The 17805-nt window shown below is 36.5% G+C and overlaps 1 protein-coding gene across 1 annotated transcript; it reads right to left on the bottom strand.

The window, feature by feature from the left end:
* Positions 1–10870: 10870 nt before the first annotated feature.
* On the bottom strand, positions 10871–16612 carry LOC106138237 (23 kDa integral membrane protein). The gene is made up of 5 exons (XM_013339338.2): positions 16232–16612; positions 15003–15236; positions 13465–13632; positions 12642–12956; positions 10871–11355 (listed from the first exon to the last, which is right to left on the bottom strand). The coding sequence occupies exons 1-5, from the start codon at positions 16289–16291 to the stop codon at positions 11281–11283; spliced, it is 852 nt and encodes a 283-aa protein (XP_013194792.2). The 5' UTR covers positions 16292–16612; the 3' UTR covers positions 10871–11280.
* Between the last annotated feature and the right edge of the window lie 1193 nt (positions 16613–17805).

The following is a 17805-nucleotide window of genomic DNA, read 5'->3' as shown; positions in this document are numbered from 1 at the left end:
TTTCTACTTACTTGCTCGGAAAATAACCAGCATTTAACTTAATACTGTAGTGTTAAAGTTTTAGGGATATTTCTAAATAAATTTTCTTTTATATAGATGAGAGAATTTATTTTTGTTAGGACAACCATAGGAACATATGTAAATTTTGTTCAATTGATTATATTTGGTTACGATAAATGAAAGTAAAATATTTTGTGGATTTTTTTTAATAGTGAATTGATACATTCAAAAATATTTGGTATATCTTAACGAAATAATAAATAACACTACGTAAATAATGAAAAGGGCTTTACTCAATAAAAATGTTTCAGTTTTTTTGTTGTAATAACAGAATATGGCAATAGTAGTAAATTTTTTTGAGTTAATAATTAGAAACAGTACTTTTGAACAACATTGCAAAGTTTTTTAAGTTTTAAATGCTGACTTAAATTAAAAAAGTATAGTTACAATATTTTCAAGTCATATTTATTAAGTTTTTATTTCCGCATGATGATGATTTTGTGAACAAAATATATATATTTTTTTACTTACATGTCTTAAAAATAAAAACTTACTTAATATGTACTTTAGGTACATTATGGCAGGATTTTTAATACTTTGAACTACTAAATACCAATTTGAACTACTAAAAATAATGGCACCATACAATTTCCTAAATCGTAGCAAATTTTATAAAAAGCTAATTTACTATAAACACGTATAATATAGATAAAATCTGTTAAATATTTGCGACATTTTTCTACATATTCATACAGGCACATTGACACTTAGCTACATATACATTACTCTCCTCACCTTTTAATATAAATTGCAAGTTATAGTTTATTTTAAAGCTGTACTGTTATATATAATGGACACATATTAACTTTTATTATAAAATACAATTATAAATCTACTAAAATCACAAAAATCCTAATAATAATATGTGTTTATAAATTTTATCAAATTTCTGTCAATAAAATGTACTTATACAAAGTCATCTTAATTTGACAAATAAAGTTAAGTCAAATTAAATATTAAAAAAAAAGTTAAACTTATAATACCCATTATTTTTCATATCCACGTTAAAAATTCCGATTCAGTCTGGCAGTTACGTCTGACAAATTTACAATGCTTTATTAATTTTTATTTAATTAAACTTCATTGCACAAAATACAAATGTATAGCATAATTGGCGAATGCTAGTAGCATTATCTACCAGTCAAACGTTGGGTCTCTCAGAGAACTTTATGTGGGATCAAACTAAATAAATATATTTATACCTACACAAAATACAAAATAAAACAATTATATTTATGCCTACACAAAATTTATATTATAATTTTCATACATAAAAACAACAATAAATAAACAAAATACATATATAAATTTATTAATAAAAATACATTTATCGGACGGTTAAACCTTCATTGACGGCAGTGCCGGCCGTAGCGGCAGGTTTCACGGGGCGCTCTACAGGGGGCGCCGGGGCCTGCTCCGCGGGGAACACGGTGCCTCCGATGGGCTGCGAGGGCAGCTGACGACACAGCTTGGCCATGGCTGAAGCGCTGTCGCGGACCACTGGAAGTTCATATGAAGACATTAAATAGGGGAAGTCCCGGCAAAAGGTCGGGTAAAGAAGAGATTTATGATGGTCGTGGCAAGTGATAAAATATAGTCTCTGATTACTTCTTATTAGAAGAGTGGCTTTATTTTATCCTTACTAATATTATATGCCTGTCGATCTGTCTGCCTGTCTGCCTGTCGATCTGTCGATCTGTCTGCCTGTCTGCCTGTCGATCTGTCGATCTGTCTGCCTGTCGATCTGTCGATCTGTCTGCCTGTCGATCTGTCGATCTGTCGATCTGTCGATCTGTCGATCTGTCGATCTGTCGATCTGTCGATCTGTCGATCTGTCTGCCTGTCGATCTGTCGATCTGTCTGCCTGTCTGCCTGTCGATCTGTCGATCTGTCTGCCTGTCGATCTGTCTGCCTGTCGATCTGTCTGCCTGTCGATCTGTCGATCTGTCTGCCTGTCTGCCTGTCGATCTGTCGATCTGTCTGCCTGTCGATCTGTCGATCTGTCGATCTGTCGATCTGTCGATCTGTCGATCTGTCGATCTGTCGATCTGTCGATCTGTCGATCTGTCGATCTGTCGATCTGTCGATCTGTCGATCTGTCGATCTGTCTGCCTGTCGATCTGTCTGCCTGTCGATCTGTCTGCCTGTCGATCTGTCGATCTGTCTGCCTGTCGATCTGTCGATCTGTCGATCTGTCTGCCTGTCGATCTGTCGATCTGTCTGCCTGTCGATCTGTCGATCTGTCGATCTGTCTGCCTGTCGATCTGTCTGCCTGTCGATCTGTCGATCTGTCGATCTGTCTGCCTGTCGATCTGTCGATCTGTCGATCTGTCGATCTGTCGATCTGTCGATCTGTCGATCTGTCGATCTGTCGATCTGTCGATCTGTCGATCTGTCGATCTGTCGATCTGTCGATCTGTCGATCTGTCTGCCTGTCGATCTGTCGTATGTTTGTATGGTTGATAATAGGATCTTGAATGATAAGGGCAAATCGAAAAATGTAGGTGACACCAAAATGGGACTCCTAATGTTATCAAGATAGGATAAGTATTAACCTGGTTGTATGGGGTAGGTGGTCGACGAGGTCGGAGCCCGGGGCGCCGTCGTGGGAGCCGCACTGCAGTATTCTTGGAGGGTCAGCTCTGAAAACAGAAAAAAGGTTTTATTATGAAAATGCACGTTTATACATATACATTAAAGGACATAGTAAAACTTGAACTTTAATAAGATATAAAACCAATAAAATACTCAACAATAATAGTTTAATACATAAACATTGTAAAAATAGTGCACAATGTCTCAGAATGCCGTGTGGTTTCCGGCACCAATAAAAAAAAAAAAGACTGGGACCTCTCTATCTTTCCTATGGATGTCGTAAAAGATGACTAAGGGATAGGCGTATAAACTTGGAATTCTTCTTTTAGGCGATGGGCTAACTACCCGTCACTATTTGAATCTCAATTCTATCATTAAGCCAAACAGCTGAACGTGGCCTATCAGTCTTTTCAAGACTGTTGGCTCTGTCTACCCCGTAAGGGATAAAGACGTGATCATATGTATGTACGTATGTACGTTTTAATGAAATGCGTTCGGCTCTGCCACTTTTTATGTACACTGCTTTACCAGCTGGTCTGAATGAGTGCATTTCCACATTTTTTGGATGATTGCCAAAAAAAAACCAAAACCTGTTGCAACTCCTTATGAACTTTTTCTTTTGGACTATTGCCAAATGTTACTTCAAGGTCAACTGAATGAACGCTGTGCCTGTCTGTACCTCTAAAACCTCACAAGAAAATTCCAAATTGCATTTTTATTAACCATTTTTCTAACGGGTATAGTCATTGTGCGATATCTATTTGTTGCTGTCAAATAATAACCTGTGGAAACCGTGTTCAAATCAATTGAGAAGTTTCGAAGTTATAACGTACTAACTACTATACTAACTTAAGGATTCTATATTTTTATAATAAATACTTATATAGATAAACATCCAAGACCCAGGCCAATCAAAAAAAGTTAGTTTCCCATCATGCCCTGGCCCGGATTCGAACCCAGGACCTCTAGTGTCACAGACAAGCGTACTACCGCTTCGCCACAGAGGACGTCATTGTGTTAATACTCGTATCTTGTACTTACTTCGAGGCTAATTCAATGTTACTTATACAAAAGCCAGTCTCTCCAAGTCTTACCTTTTACCCTTTTGATACAGAAGAATAAAAAGTAACAGCATAGCAACAAGAGTAATCCCACCACTCCAGCTAACGCCACATAGTACGCCACGTGGCTGGGGGGCCGGGCCCCGCGCGGGGGAGGGGACCCCATGGTTGTAGCTGGAAGATAGAAGATATACATACATACATTAAAATCACGCCTCTTTCCCGGAGGGGTAGGCAGAGACTACCTCTTTCCACTTGCCACACTATAGAAGATATCTTAATCTTAATTTGTAAATATGAAAGTGCATTTGTCTGGACCACTCCATCTCTTTCCCATGGATGTCGTAAAGGCGACTAAGGGGTTATAAAACTTGGGATTCTTTTTTTCAGGCGACGCGGTAGCGACCTGTCACTTTATTGGAATCTCAATTCTGTCATTAAGCCAAACAGCTGAACGTGGCCTATCATTATTTTTAATGAAAAAATAAATTAAAGTACTTACAATTTGATGACAAGAAAATTAGAACATCACTATTTTCATCTCCATTCTATCGATATGAAAGTCCTTTGGTCAATCACTAATTTAAATCATCCTTAAAATTTAACCACAAACTAGAATTAAACTTCTATGTATTTTTACAATAACGTCACGAAGTCATTATTAAAGATTTTTCACGTTATCTTTTTTCACGCTTTTTGGAGTAATTTATCACATTTTCTTAAAGATATTGGTCATCTCTGCCAACCACGAAAGTGAGATTCGTCTAAAAGTAAGCATCACACACACGAACGCAAGTAGGAAAGTATAGCTAAAGCTGTCTTTACACGAGGCAAGTGAGCTGTGAAAATTCCTATTCAGTTACCGCGAGTTGTCTCTGTGGAGTAATAAGTAAGTAAATAGCTGAACGTGGAAGATCAGTCTTTTTAATTAGCTCTGTCTACCCCACAAGGGATATAGACGTGACGACGGACAGAGAATAAATATGTCGTTAAGTTCACAAATCCTACATATTTTTTTAAAGGAATAAATTTAAATAGTATATTGTTGATTTGATTATTAAGTTATTAACAAATTAGTGTACGAGTGAACTATATCCATGTAAAGTGGTCTTTAAAGGCTTTCAGTGAATGTGCGAGTCTCATCCTGTGAGGGTAGACTCGACGCAACAAGTCGCCGGCACTCCGGCGCCAGATGGCGCTAGGGTTGCTACTTAATAGAAAAACTTATACTCTTGATTTTCCCGTGGCTTCGCTCGTATGGGAATATTGATACGACCATTTAAACCAATACATACATACATATGGTCACGTCTATGTCCCTTGCGGGGTAGACAGAGCCAACAGTCTTGAAAAGACTGAATGACCACGTTCAGCTATTTGGCTTAATGATAGAATTGAGATTCAAATAGTAACAGATTGCTAGCCCATCGCCTAAAAAAGAATCCCAAGTTTGTAAGCCTATCCCTTAGTCGCCTTTTACGACATCCATGGGAAAGAAATGGAGTGGTCCTATTCTTTTTTGTATTGGTGCCGGGAACCACACGGCACTGCCGGGAACCACACGGCACTGCCGGGAACCACACGGCACTGCCGGGAACCACACGGCACTGTCCAATCCCGTCTGATTCTCTATATGTAGTACTAGAGGCCGCCCGCGACTTCGTCCGCATGGAAACTGGTCTTCGGCTACCTACATACCAAATTTAATCGTAATCGGTTTAGTAGTTTTTGCGTGAAAGAGTAACAAACATCCATACAAACTTTCGCCTTTATAATAGTAGTAGGAAGTAGGATTAGTAGGATGTTTGTACTCGAATCTTGCGAATACTATTGTTCCGGCTCTGGAGACGAGCGCGGGGTGTGCCTTTGACCATGGATCCTGGATTAGATGAGTCAGGTTTTTACACGAAGCGACTCCCATCTGACCTCCGCAACCTTTGCAGGTAAACCTAACGCGTAATGGGCTAGCAACCTGTCACGTCTGAATCACAGTATCATCATTATGTCAAAACTGTGGGCTCTATCTACCCCGTAAGGTATTTCTACGTTTCAACCCTATGCATCCACCTACGAATCACCGGCGTCTCGACTCTTCGGCGCCAAAGGATCGCGCATGCGCCATTGAATATTCGAAATTTAAGTCGGTCAAAAATCATATCAGTTAGTGTCAATGCCCTTATTATCATTATTTTTCTTCTTACAATGTATTTATGTAGGAAGAAATACATACATGTATGTATGTTTATGTAGGGGACTTACGGGGCAGACAGAGTCAACAATCTCGAAAACACGAGAAGGCCACGTTTAGCTGTATGGGATAATGATGAAATTGAGATTCAAATAGTGACAGATTGCTAGCCCACTGCCTAAAAGATTGATTCCAAGTTTGTTAGCCTCTCCTTTGATTGACTTTTACGATCTGCATGGGAAGAGAAGCGGCCGGTAAACATTATGTTTTTTCGCTGTCGAACTATTATGGAGGCATGTATGCATAGTGTAGGAGATAATAATTGTAGGATTCTGAGATACACTTTTTTTTTGTACCTATCTATACTAATATTATTAAGCTGAAGAGTTTGTATGTTTGTTTGAACGCGCTAATCTCAGGAACTACTGGTTCCAATTGAAAAATTCTTTGCGTTGAATAGACCATTTATCGAGGAAGGCTTAAGGCTATATAACATCACGCTGCAATTATAAAGAGCAAAGAAATAATGGAATGTGTGAAAAAAACGGGGAATATTATTCATCATTGAGGGCTTCAATGATGCCCAAAATAACAATTCCACGCGGACGAAGTCGCGGGCACAGCTAGTGTAAGATATAAAGTTGAAGACGTGGGCCTGCTGGAAGACATTTCTCTAGAAATAAGTAGTGCCCTTGTGCTGAATATCTCTTTTTTTTAAGTTTTATTCTATTTTTTTTTGATGTACATAAATATATAAAGTTCTTCGGTGATCTTCATTTGGCTACGTCATAAAATATCGAGGGCACTTTGTTCAATAATACAATTTATAGATATACACGCTGGTCAACAATGACACCGCCTGAAATCAAACCACCAATTTTACCCTCCTGTCCAACAAAAAAAAAAATTGTCAGGGGAACATAACTCATATTGGATCATGGAAAAAGCATCACTAGATGAATGTGCATATTCCCTTAGTTGCCTTCACCAAGATCCATGGGTTGTTTGATATTGAGTATTGATATAATTACTAAATAGTAAGAGCTAAACGTGGTTTTTCAATCTTGCCAATACGGCCTCTGTTCCGCAGCGGTAGTACGCTTGTCTGTGACACCGGAGGTCCCGGGTTCGAATCCCGGCCAAGGACATGATAAGAAAAAGATTTCTGATTGGCCTGGGTCTTGGATGTTTGTCTATATAAGTACTTATTATAAAATATTGTATCGTTGAGTTAGCATCTCGTAACACAAGTCTCAAACTTACTTCGAGGCTAACTCAATCTGTGTAATTTGTTCCGTATACTATACATATTTATTCATATTTAATATGAATATTTATATGAAACTGACACAAGATTGTATGTAGGTACTGTTAGCTTTGTCTAGCCCGCAAGGGATAAATATGTGATTACATGTAAGTACGTATGTAATAAAAGCCAAACTAAATACCTCAGTTCCAGCAAAAGCAAAACTTCCAACAGTGAACCACTTTTCAACAATTTCAAAACAATCAGATATTTTCTTGAGACACCCTCCGCTGTATACATCGTGTCGTGTGCACCGATATCTAGTAAAAAAGTACTTGGGTTGGTTTCTCAAGAACAAACGAAGATCGAACGTTGAACAACAACTCGGAGGCACCAACCCTACTCCGGTAATGTTTATTTTGTCGTCTAAGAATTCAACAATAAACCTTTCCATTCCTCGTAACTCTCTTTCGTTGTAATAACTTGAACCGTGTGTACCGCAGCATTTGACCTGAAATATACCTACACATACATACATACACAAAATCACGCCTCTTTCCCGGAGGGGTAGGCAGAGACTACCTCTTTCCACTTGCCACGATCTCTGCATACTTCCTTCGCTTCATCCACATTCATAACTCTCTTAAATAACCTTAAATAACCTCTCACCTGAAATACATATGTAACAGTTTATTCCGTTTTCGTTCCTTCCTTAAGTGCCGTGTGGTTCATGACACTAATAAAAAAAGAATAGGACCACCCGTGTTATTCCCATGGATGTCGTAAAAGGTGAAAAAAGGATAGGCTTATAAACTTGGGATTCTTATTTTAGGCGATGGGCTAGCAACCTGTCGCTATTTGAATCTCAATTCTATCATTAAGCCTAACAGCTGAACGTAGCCTATCACTCGTTTCAAGGCTGTTGGCTCTGTCTACCCCGCAATTGATATAGACGTGATTATATATATGTATAATTAATTGAATGTATCGTGTTCTCGACACTTTGGAATAGTAAATCTAAAGGAATCTAAACTATACTTACAAGATATTGTATCGCATTAATCTGTTTATCAATAAAAGCGTTTGACGTCGAGTGGAATGTATCATTGATCTTCTTCATCACAGACCTCTCGGCCCTACCGAGGTGTTCAGTTTTCGAGATAAGAACAAATAGACATGCACCGGTTAATATGAACATAGCTATAATGTACTGAAAATATAAAGACAGGATTCTTGAATAGAATGACAATCCATAAAAAACGTTTTTTTTTTAATAAAATTTCTTTTAAGTCAATCAATTATTATTCACTGAATGAAGCTTGAGATATAGTTTCTTAAAGGCCCAAGTATCAAAACTATTTTAATTTGACAAAAAAGAACATGATTCGATTACGGCCTTCCAAAAGATCTCTTTGGGTATATGGTTTTTTTGACAGTTGTAATTAACAACCCGTCAAAATAGTAGATGCAAAGCTTATATCAGTGAATGTATTCTACTAAAACACAAACAAATCAGAAACTTACCGTAACGAGTAGATATTTATGTTGCAATCCGTAAAAACCACATAAATTTATAACAACAATAACACAACCAAAGATAATGACTCCGATACAAAGATTCCTCGTAATATCTTTGTTTATTAACTCTCCTGTAACTTCTTCCAAAATAATATTATTATTTAGGCTAAATTTATCGATGTGGGTAATAAAGTATGCGGCGTAACTTCCAGCAGCTATAACACCTAAAGATATGATCTGAAATGACAGAAAGCCAGATCAAGAGTATCCTGGGTATAATCAAGCAAAAGTGCCGTGTGGTTCCCGGCACCAATTTAAAAAAGAATAGGAACACTCCATCTCATTTCCCGTGGATGTCGTTAGAGGCGACTAAGGGAAATGCTTTTAAACTTGGGATTCTTATTTTAGGCGATGGGCTAGCAACCTGTCACTGTTTGAATCTCAATTCCATCATAAGGCCATGCTTTCCGAAACAGTTCTATCAACCCCGGTTTAATGAAATGATTAATATCTAAGTATGAAACTAATCAAAGAAAGTAACGTACCATTTTCGAAATAATAAGGCATTTAAAAAGCAAAGGCGCTTTGTACATAAAGTTAGTCTTGTATTTTATGAAACTAGGCAAGTTGTTAGGTATTTTACATACATACGTAAATTTTCTTATCCAAAACGTGCAATAAATCTAAAATATTTACAACGCCATTGCTTGTTTACCGAAAATAATTTTGAGATAAGCCAAAAATAAGAACGAAATGATATGGGAAAACTTTATCTGCGACAACTTTTTGTCCGAGGATTCTTTCTCGGGGGAATTTCTTGAAAACTATTCTTAGCGGACGCAATTAATGTACTTACATTTATAATGGTTTCACATCTCCCTTGGAGGGATAGCCTGAGACTAAATGTTTAAATGAGCAATCTCTTCCAGCCAAACTTTGGGTCGTGATATGAAAACATGGGTCCTGGTGGGCATACCTCACAGAATATTCAAATTGAACAAGTAATCAATGTTTAACAAAATTGGTAGGTACGTGATAACGTCGTTAACGTAATATTTTTCAATATATATATAAAAAATTAAATATATCTAGTACATATATAAGAACACTGATAAAAACCACAGAGGTTTGTCCACAGTGTTAACATCAACGTCAATATAAAACATTTTACCATTATATATTAATATATATATTAATCACATAATAGTTAATTAAAAGACCAAAAAAATAGGAACCACGTACGTAGACCATTTAAAAAAAAAACAAGTACCTAGTAGTAAGTTTTACTTTATCACAATTGTTCGATAAAGTAAGACTTGAGTTTCTTTTTAATATTTTAGGAGTCAAGTCATTTTTTACAGTGGTGGGTAGATCACTGCCAACAGTAAAATAAATTACATACATACATATGATCATATCTATATCCCTTGCGGGGTAGACAGAGCCAACAGTCTTGAAAAGACTGATTGGCTACGTTCATCTGCGTAAATTGTATTCAATTTTACAGATAAATTACACTTATGAGTACACTTGCTTTTGTGCTATGTAAATGAACGGTTTTGGGAATTCCCAGGGGTGGAAAGAACCGGGAAAAAGCTAGATTAGATAATGTCTTTATTAATCCAGTTCGATAAGATTACAGTAGCAACAGCACTGCGTTTTAATGGATTATCGATGATTGTGTTTTTTTAAAGTTTATTATCCATTTTATAATATTTTAAACTTTTCTTCAAATTATATTTCGAAAAATCTTAAGGGAGCAGGCGAAACATCGTGAGGAAACCTGCACATTCAGGGGACTGAATACGTAACCATGACCCAAGATGGTCAAAGCTTCCCCTGCAAAGGTTGCGGAGGTCAGACAAGAGATGATTCGTGTAAATATTTGACTCACCCAATTCAGGATCTCTTTGCCAGTGAGGCGAGACACTCAATCGAGCCTGACCTGATTGGGAATCTAAGTAATTCGTCAATTAAAGAGATAAGGTTAATAAAAACTAACTTTATGATTCATAAAAAAGTATGTATCACAATAAATATTATTTCAAATAAATACTATCTAATTAATCTTTCTAAAATATTAATATTGTTTTCAAAGCATAAGAACCTTGAAATAATTATACTATTCTGAAAATTCAAATATATCACAGATCTTGGGAGAAAAAGATCAGATAATTTGTTGAAAAAAAAAAATTTTCCTCGTTGATAGCATATAGATTTATGATCAATATTTTTACTGTAAATTTTTTATTACAAAATCCAAAAAAAAAATTATGTATCTATGTACTTCATTGAAAAAAGATTAAATCAATTTCGAACTCCCCGTCTTTTAACCTCTGACGAGAAATAAGAGAAGATATGTTTGTATTTCTCTGTGACAAAGGAAAATTAAAACAACTTATCTGGAGACAAGGGAGTGTCCCCGCCAAGTCGAGCCAAGCGAAGCGCAAGTGTCAATTTGTCGTTTTTTTTATTATTATTTTCTCTCTTCTCTCTTGACAGTGGAATTTCCGCTTTTCCTTACTACCTATTATTTGATTTTTATTTATTCTTGGCCCGTTGGTAGCCGATGTGGTTTGAAAATTTTACTATTTTTTATTTTTATTGTTGATTTAATAGTACCTTTTTTTTTCTTTCTTGGATTTTATAGCGCAGCACATGTAAACGCCGAATATAAACGCCAAGGCCTGAAAACAAAATAATGAAATAGTAACTAAAAGAAAAAAGGAATTATATAATAAAACTGATTACATAATTCTTTTTTCTAAAACTTATATCATATAAGTACTAATCTGTCAAATAAAAATTTTCGTCCACATTTTATTTAACTTATTAAAAAAAAATAATATGATAAATAATAAGATACACTTCAGTATATTTTTAATCTTGCGAAATACCTTGGGAAATGAATTAAAAGTAGGTACGATGTAAAATCTTTGGCAAGACGCGTCAAACCATATAAATTATACGACAACTAACTAATACCAGTTTTATACTTTCAACAAACGGGCTGGTCAGTGAGTTATACAGAACTAAAGGGACTCTAAAGAAATTTTGTAAGTCAGAGGTAGGAAAGAGAGAGAGAGAGAGAGAGAGTGAGCAAACACGAGAACAGTGCACTTCTCCCATAATTCTATAACGATAACTGGTTATCAGTAGAGCCATGAGTGTGGAATTATTCTATGGTGGACTCCAAATTATTAATGACTAGCGGCCCGCCCCGGCTTCGCACGGGTGGACATATTTTTGTGTTTTATATTTTGAAATAAACAAAGAGTAAAAACAAATTTATGCCTATGTCACTTTTGAAGGTCTATTCTATATCTGTGCCAAATTTTATCAAAATCGGACCAATGCCGTGTGGTTCCCGGCACCATTACAAAAAAGAATAGGACCACTCCATCTCTTTCCCACGGATGTCGTAAAAGGCGACTAAGGGATAGGCTTATAAACTTGGGATTTCTCATTTAGGCGATGGGCTAGCAACCTGTCACTATTTGAATCTCAATTCTATCACTAAGCCAAACAGCTGAGCGTGGCTATCAGTCTTTTCAAGACTGGTGGCTCTGTCTACCCGCTAGGGACATAGACGTGATCATATGTATGTATGTATCGGACCAGTAGTTTTTGAGTTTATTCCACACAAACATACAAAAATACAAATCTTCCCTCTTTATTATTAGTGTGGATAAAAATAAACTGACCACTTACGTGCCGTGTGGTTCACGGCACCAATAAAAAAAGAACCACCCCATCTCGTTCTCATGGATGTCAAAAAAGCGACTTAGAGCCTGTCGCTTATAAACTTGGGATTCTTCTTTTAAGCGGTGGGCTAGCAACCTCCCACTATCTGATTCTCAATTCTATCATAAAGCCAAATAGCTAAACGTGGCCTATCAGTCTTTTTAAGATTGTTGGCTTCATCTACCCCGCAAAGGATAAAGACGTGATATGTATGAATGTATAAACTTACCACAACAGCAGTAACCACAATAAGTATAATAGTAAAATACTTCTCCACGACATCAAAATAACCCAAAACTTTTGTCACACAACCTTCTTCATACACATCTTCTTGAGTACATTGGAAGGTATTTACGATGTAATCTTTGGGGTCATCCAAGAATGCTCGTAAATCTAATGTGGAGCAACAGCTAGGGGATATTAATCCAACCCCAGAAATGTTCAGTTTCTCGTATATTATGTCTAATATAGCTGGGTCCAAATTGTCTGCATTAAACGTTGTCCCGTTGTAAAACTCTGGACCACGGGTGCCGCAGCACTTTATCTGCAAATCATATCATCTATATGAATAGGTTGAACAGCCAAGGTGACGCACCTTGACTTTCAACCAGTCGCGTACGTTTATCATTCTGACTTAATAATTTGAATTCTCAATAGATATATGCAAAATGAAAACAGTTTCAATAAATAAACAAGGTCACAATGGTCAAATCGTTAAGTATCCAACAAAAATGAGGCACCACTTTAAATCCTACACGACCAAGTACCTATGAACCTTTGAGCTACGTACATTAGTTTGAGTGTTAACCGATGCTCTTACGGTGAGGGAAAAGATTACCAGTAATAAATAGTTTTTTTTTGTTTCTCTTAGGTTTTACAATTTTTTATTGTTCTTGTGACTTCCACCAATAGTAGCTTTTTCATTTTTTTAACTTATTTATATGGTTTTTCTGATGTCCACCGAGCACCACTCGGTCACCCAGACACTACGTTATTAAACATAGATAATAAAAAATCTATACATTCGTAGTTACACGTCTCTTTATACTTACAGTATATTGTACAGCGTGTATGCTTTCATCTTCAATCGGGTACTGTGGAGTGTAAAAGGTCTCATTAAGCGTCCTCTCCACCGCCCTCTCAGCTTTGTCAAAGTACCCTGACCTGGTCACGAGCACGAAGATACAAGCGCCACCTAGGATTAACATCACTACGGCGTACTGAAAAAAAAAACATGAAAAAAATATTTCAAAATAATTATACCAATAGAAAAATGAAAAACCATAACCAACCCTAGAATAGGAACAGTTGCCCCGATTATACGATGCCTTATCCCTTGATCGACTTGTACGATTTACACGGGAGGAGAACCAACTGCCACATTCTATGTTTTTGTTTTGCTCCCAAACCAGAATGGAGAACGCCAGTTCTTTAGTCAACCTTCTTCCATTCATCCTCTCCATATGACCAAACCAACTAAAAGCATTCCCATTTCTATTCCTGTCGCTATATCTTATTTGAAATCACAACATTCCGCTATCAATTTGTGTCTTTTATTCCTACAGACACATTGAGTGGTATTAGTGTTTATTTAATAGCATCAGCTTTAGATAATTTTAAGAAAATAGGTACCTAATTACCTACATACCTACTACAAATAATGTTGAAAGATTAACTTATCGATAAGATACGTTATACATCAAGTATCTATAAAACTCAATGATAATTCAATGATGATTGTTTCACAGTATTTCCTTTGTGATTCACAATCACTTGTGTTAGAAACCTCATTGATAAAAACCTTATAAGTGACACATTATAAGGATTGAATCTGGTAAATCCCCGACATGTGAATTAACATAATATCACTGGCATTTGCACATGACATTGCTCGCGAAAGTTGTCTTTTATGACATAATAATTTTTTATTTCCTCTTTAGTAAATTGTATTCAGTGCACTTAATTTACTTCACTAATGTTAAGCACGCTGTACTCATTAATTTGTTGGTTTTCAACCAGTCATGACCTTTGCTATTCGTATTAAGACATTTTATGTTGTAAAAATGTATTGTGTGCCAATAAATTAAAAAAAAAATCCCGTGGGAAGGAATCTTTTTCAAAACGCATTTTCAAATATTGTTTTCCACTGACTCTTTCTAATAACACCAATTAGGAAAAGGGGTACGGAATAATGAAGATTTTCTTTCCTGTTTTGAATTTGATTTGTCTTTTTCTATATTTTGGATCAACAATTGAGAAAACATGAGCTATGTAATGTGTCTTGTCAACGATATGTCCAAAATGGACGATGGGAATAAACAGGATATTTTTATATACTTATACGTGCAGGGTCGCGGGCGTCTTAGTGGCTTTTATTCTCCCTTTTTAAGTATTTAGTAAACCTTAAAAATGAAATTGAGAAGATATACATTCCTTGTCAAAAATAATTCAAATATAAATAACCTTAGGTTTGATACTATCAAAATAATAAGATAATGCTCAAAAATGTTGATGACATACAAAGTTTTGACTTCTACTCAATTACTTCGGTGTAACATATATAAAAGAGGTTATACTGTAGATATCTTACCGAAACAATAAGACATTTGTTCTCCGCTATAGATCCACAGCAGCCGCAGAAAGATATTACAAATATCAAACATCCGAGCGCAATTATAGCGATGCATATGTACTTCAGGATGTCCTCGTTGAAGTTCTGGAGCACGCTGACCTCGGCTATGGAGGTAATGTTGGTCAGAACTTCGTTGTGGGTCACGTAGTGGAAGGCGTAACTGCCGGCGCCAATGATAACTAGGGCCACTATCTGGAATGGAAATGCACGTACATTAATAACCATGGAGAATACATTAAAAACCATAAGTGGAGGGGAAAAGTGGACGGAAAACCATGGTGAAGAAACCGGCACATTCAGGCAACTGGATGCAACCATGATCGATACGGGTTAGGTTTACCTGCAAAGGTTGCGGGGGTCAGATGGTAGTCGCTTCGTGTAAAAACCTGACTCGCCCAATCCAGGATCCATGGTCAAAGGCATACTCCGGGCTGCTCTTTAGAGTGATGCAACCGGGACTAAAGCCAGGAAGAAGATCAATAATGTTATCATTCCTTACGAGGTATGCCAACTGGAAAAGACTGAAAGGCCAGTTTTCTAGCCGATCGCCTAAAAGACGAAAATAAATAAATATATACGGGACAAATTACACTGATTGAGTTAGCCTCGAAGTAAGTTCGAGACTTGTGTTACAAGATACTAACTCAACGATACTGTATTTTATAATAAATACTTATATAGATAAACATCCAAGACCCAGGCCAATCAGAAAAAGTTCTTTTCTCATCATGCCCTGGCTGGGATTCGAACCCGGGACCTCTGGTGTCACAGACAAGCGTAGGTACTACCGCTGCGCCGCAGAGGCCGTCTTAGCCTTTCCCTTGATAGACTTTAACAAGCTCTGGAGAAGAAGCAGCTGGCACAAACTATGTTGTTTCTTCTTCGCCAGGCAGTATGGCAGCTTGCACAAGATGTATATGCTACTATGTGGATGAAGCGAAGGAAGTATGCAAAGATCGTGGCAAGTGGAAAGATGTAGTCTCTGCCTACCCCTCCGGGAAAAAGCGTGATTTTATGTATGTATACATTAATGCTGCTATTCAGTTTTTTTTATACATAGACTGATTCAAGGGGAAGGTTTTTGTGTATAAATTCTACCCGTGTGAAACCGGGGTGAGTCGCTACTGTGATAATTTTAAGTCTATACAAAGAGTTTTAGTAATGTTTTTAAATAAATACAAACTTACCGCGAAAATTAAATTAAATATAAACAATAAATGTTTTACAATAAACTTTAAACAATTCATTTTTTCAGACTAACTTCGATATTTCGTATAAATTTCGATAACTTTCGCTTTTTTTCGATAAATTTACACTTTTTTTTTCTATTATTTCACAAATTTTCGCACTGGTTTTCAATGTTTTCGTCAGTTTTTTCTAATTCACTAGATATTAATAATTTCTTTTTTTACAATATTTTTCCATTAATTTTCACAGGATTATTTCACTAATTTTAACACTTTTTTTAATATCTCGAACAAAAACTGTGCATTGTACGCGGCGCGTTCTAATCAACTGTTCACATATTACAGACTGATTCATTTATCAATCACACAGTATGCTCTAATCATGAAAAAAAACATAACGTCATAATTGAAAAAGAATATTAAACGTTAATTTTGCGTTGCGTTGTCCCAAGATTATTATTTTTAAAACAAAAATTAATATTTCGCCCCTAAAATCTGTGCACGCGCAGAAAACTTGTTGTGCATAGTACGTTGCCCTCTAAGAGTTATTACTAGATGGCGCTAAAGTCAAACTCAAGGTTGGAGAAACCCGAGATTAACGAGGTAAAATTTAATAGCTTCCAATAGGGAAAACAGATGATTGCCAATGTGTGACGTCAGAAAACCTAATAAACACATTTAGTATGTAAGAAGTGCCGTGTGGTTCCCGGCACCAATTCAAAATAGAATAGAACCGCTCAATCTCTTTCCCATGGATGTCACAAAAGGCGACTAAGGGATAGGCTTACAAACTTGGCATTCTTTTTTAGGCGATGGGCTAGCAACCTGTCACTATTTGAATCTCAATTCTATCATTAAGCCAAATAGCTGAACGTGGCCATTCAGTCTTTTCAAGACTGTTGGCTCTGTCTACCCCGTAAGGGATATAGACGTGACCATATGTAGTATGTAAGAATGTTTAGACGAAAAAACTTGATTTGAAGCAACTTTTAGCCGAGATTTGAATATGTAGCGGGAGAGATAGGGCTGGACCGCCACCAAAGGGAAGATCTTCCGCCAGGCTGGTGTGACGCCTGGGGAACCGCGCGACAGACGATGTTGTGTCGGAGGTTGTATATATGCTCCAATCCGTGAAAGATAGGTATCTCTCACCATACATAGGTCCTTTAGTTGCCCTTTACGACATGGGAACGAGATGGAGCGGTCCTATTCTTTTTTTTATTGGTGCCGGGAACCACACGGCACACCGTAGTACATAATCCTACTTTTTATGCAGTCGAGTAAGGAGTATAAAACATTATGTATAATCTAAACCCTTGTATGAACGGCTCAGTACTTACACGGTAATAAAACTGATAAAATGATAAGATAAGCGGTGTTGTTTTTACCTATAAGAGTAGTTCTAATAAAACGGGAAATTGCGAATAGATTGGTGTATATTATCGGTGAATGGATTAATTAGTTTATTTACATACGCAATGGAATATCTATACTTATATTATAAAGCTTAAGAATTTAATAGATTTTAATAAATAAAGAAAGAATTTAATAAATTAAAAAACAAAATTTTTGCT

Source organism: Amyelois transitella, chromosome 26 (genome assembly GCF_032362555.1).
Source record: "Amyelois transitella isolate CPQ chromosome 26, ilAmyTran1.1, whole genome shotgun sequence".
NCBI lineage: Eukaryota > Metazoa > Arthropoda > Insecta > Lepidoptera > Pyralidae > Amyelois > Amyelois transitella.
The sequence above is the reverse complement of the archived record's forward strand: the minus strand, read 5'-3'. Positions and strand labels throughout refer to the sequence as shown.

Bases quoted from the DNA above. Each gene is read 5' to 3' on its own strand.
- LOC106138237 (XM_013339338.2), bottom strand. From the start codon at position 16,291: ATGAATTGTTTAAAGTTTATTGTAAAACATTTATTGTTTATATTTAAT. The intron at 13,633-15,002 runs GTAAGATATCTA...TTTTTTTTTCAG, and splicing joins ACAAATGTCTTATTGTTTCG to TACGCCGTAGTGATGTTAAT. The intron at 11,356-12,641 runs GTAAGTTTATAC...TTTTGTTTTCAG, and splicing joins TTGTGGTTACTGCTGTTGTG to GCCTTGGCGTTTATATTCGG.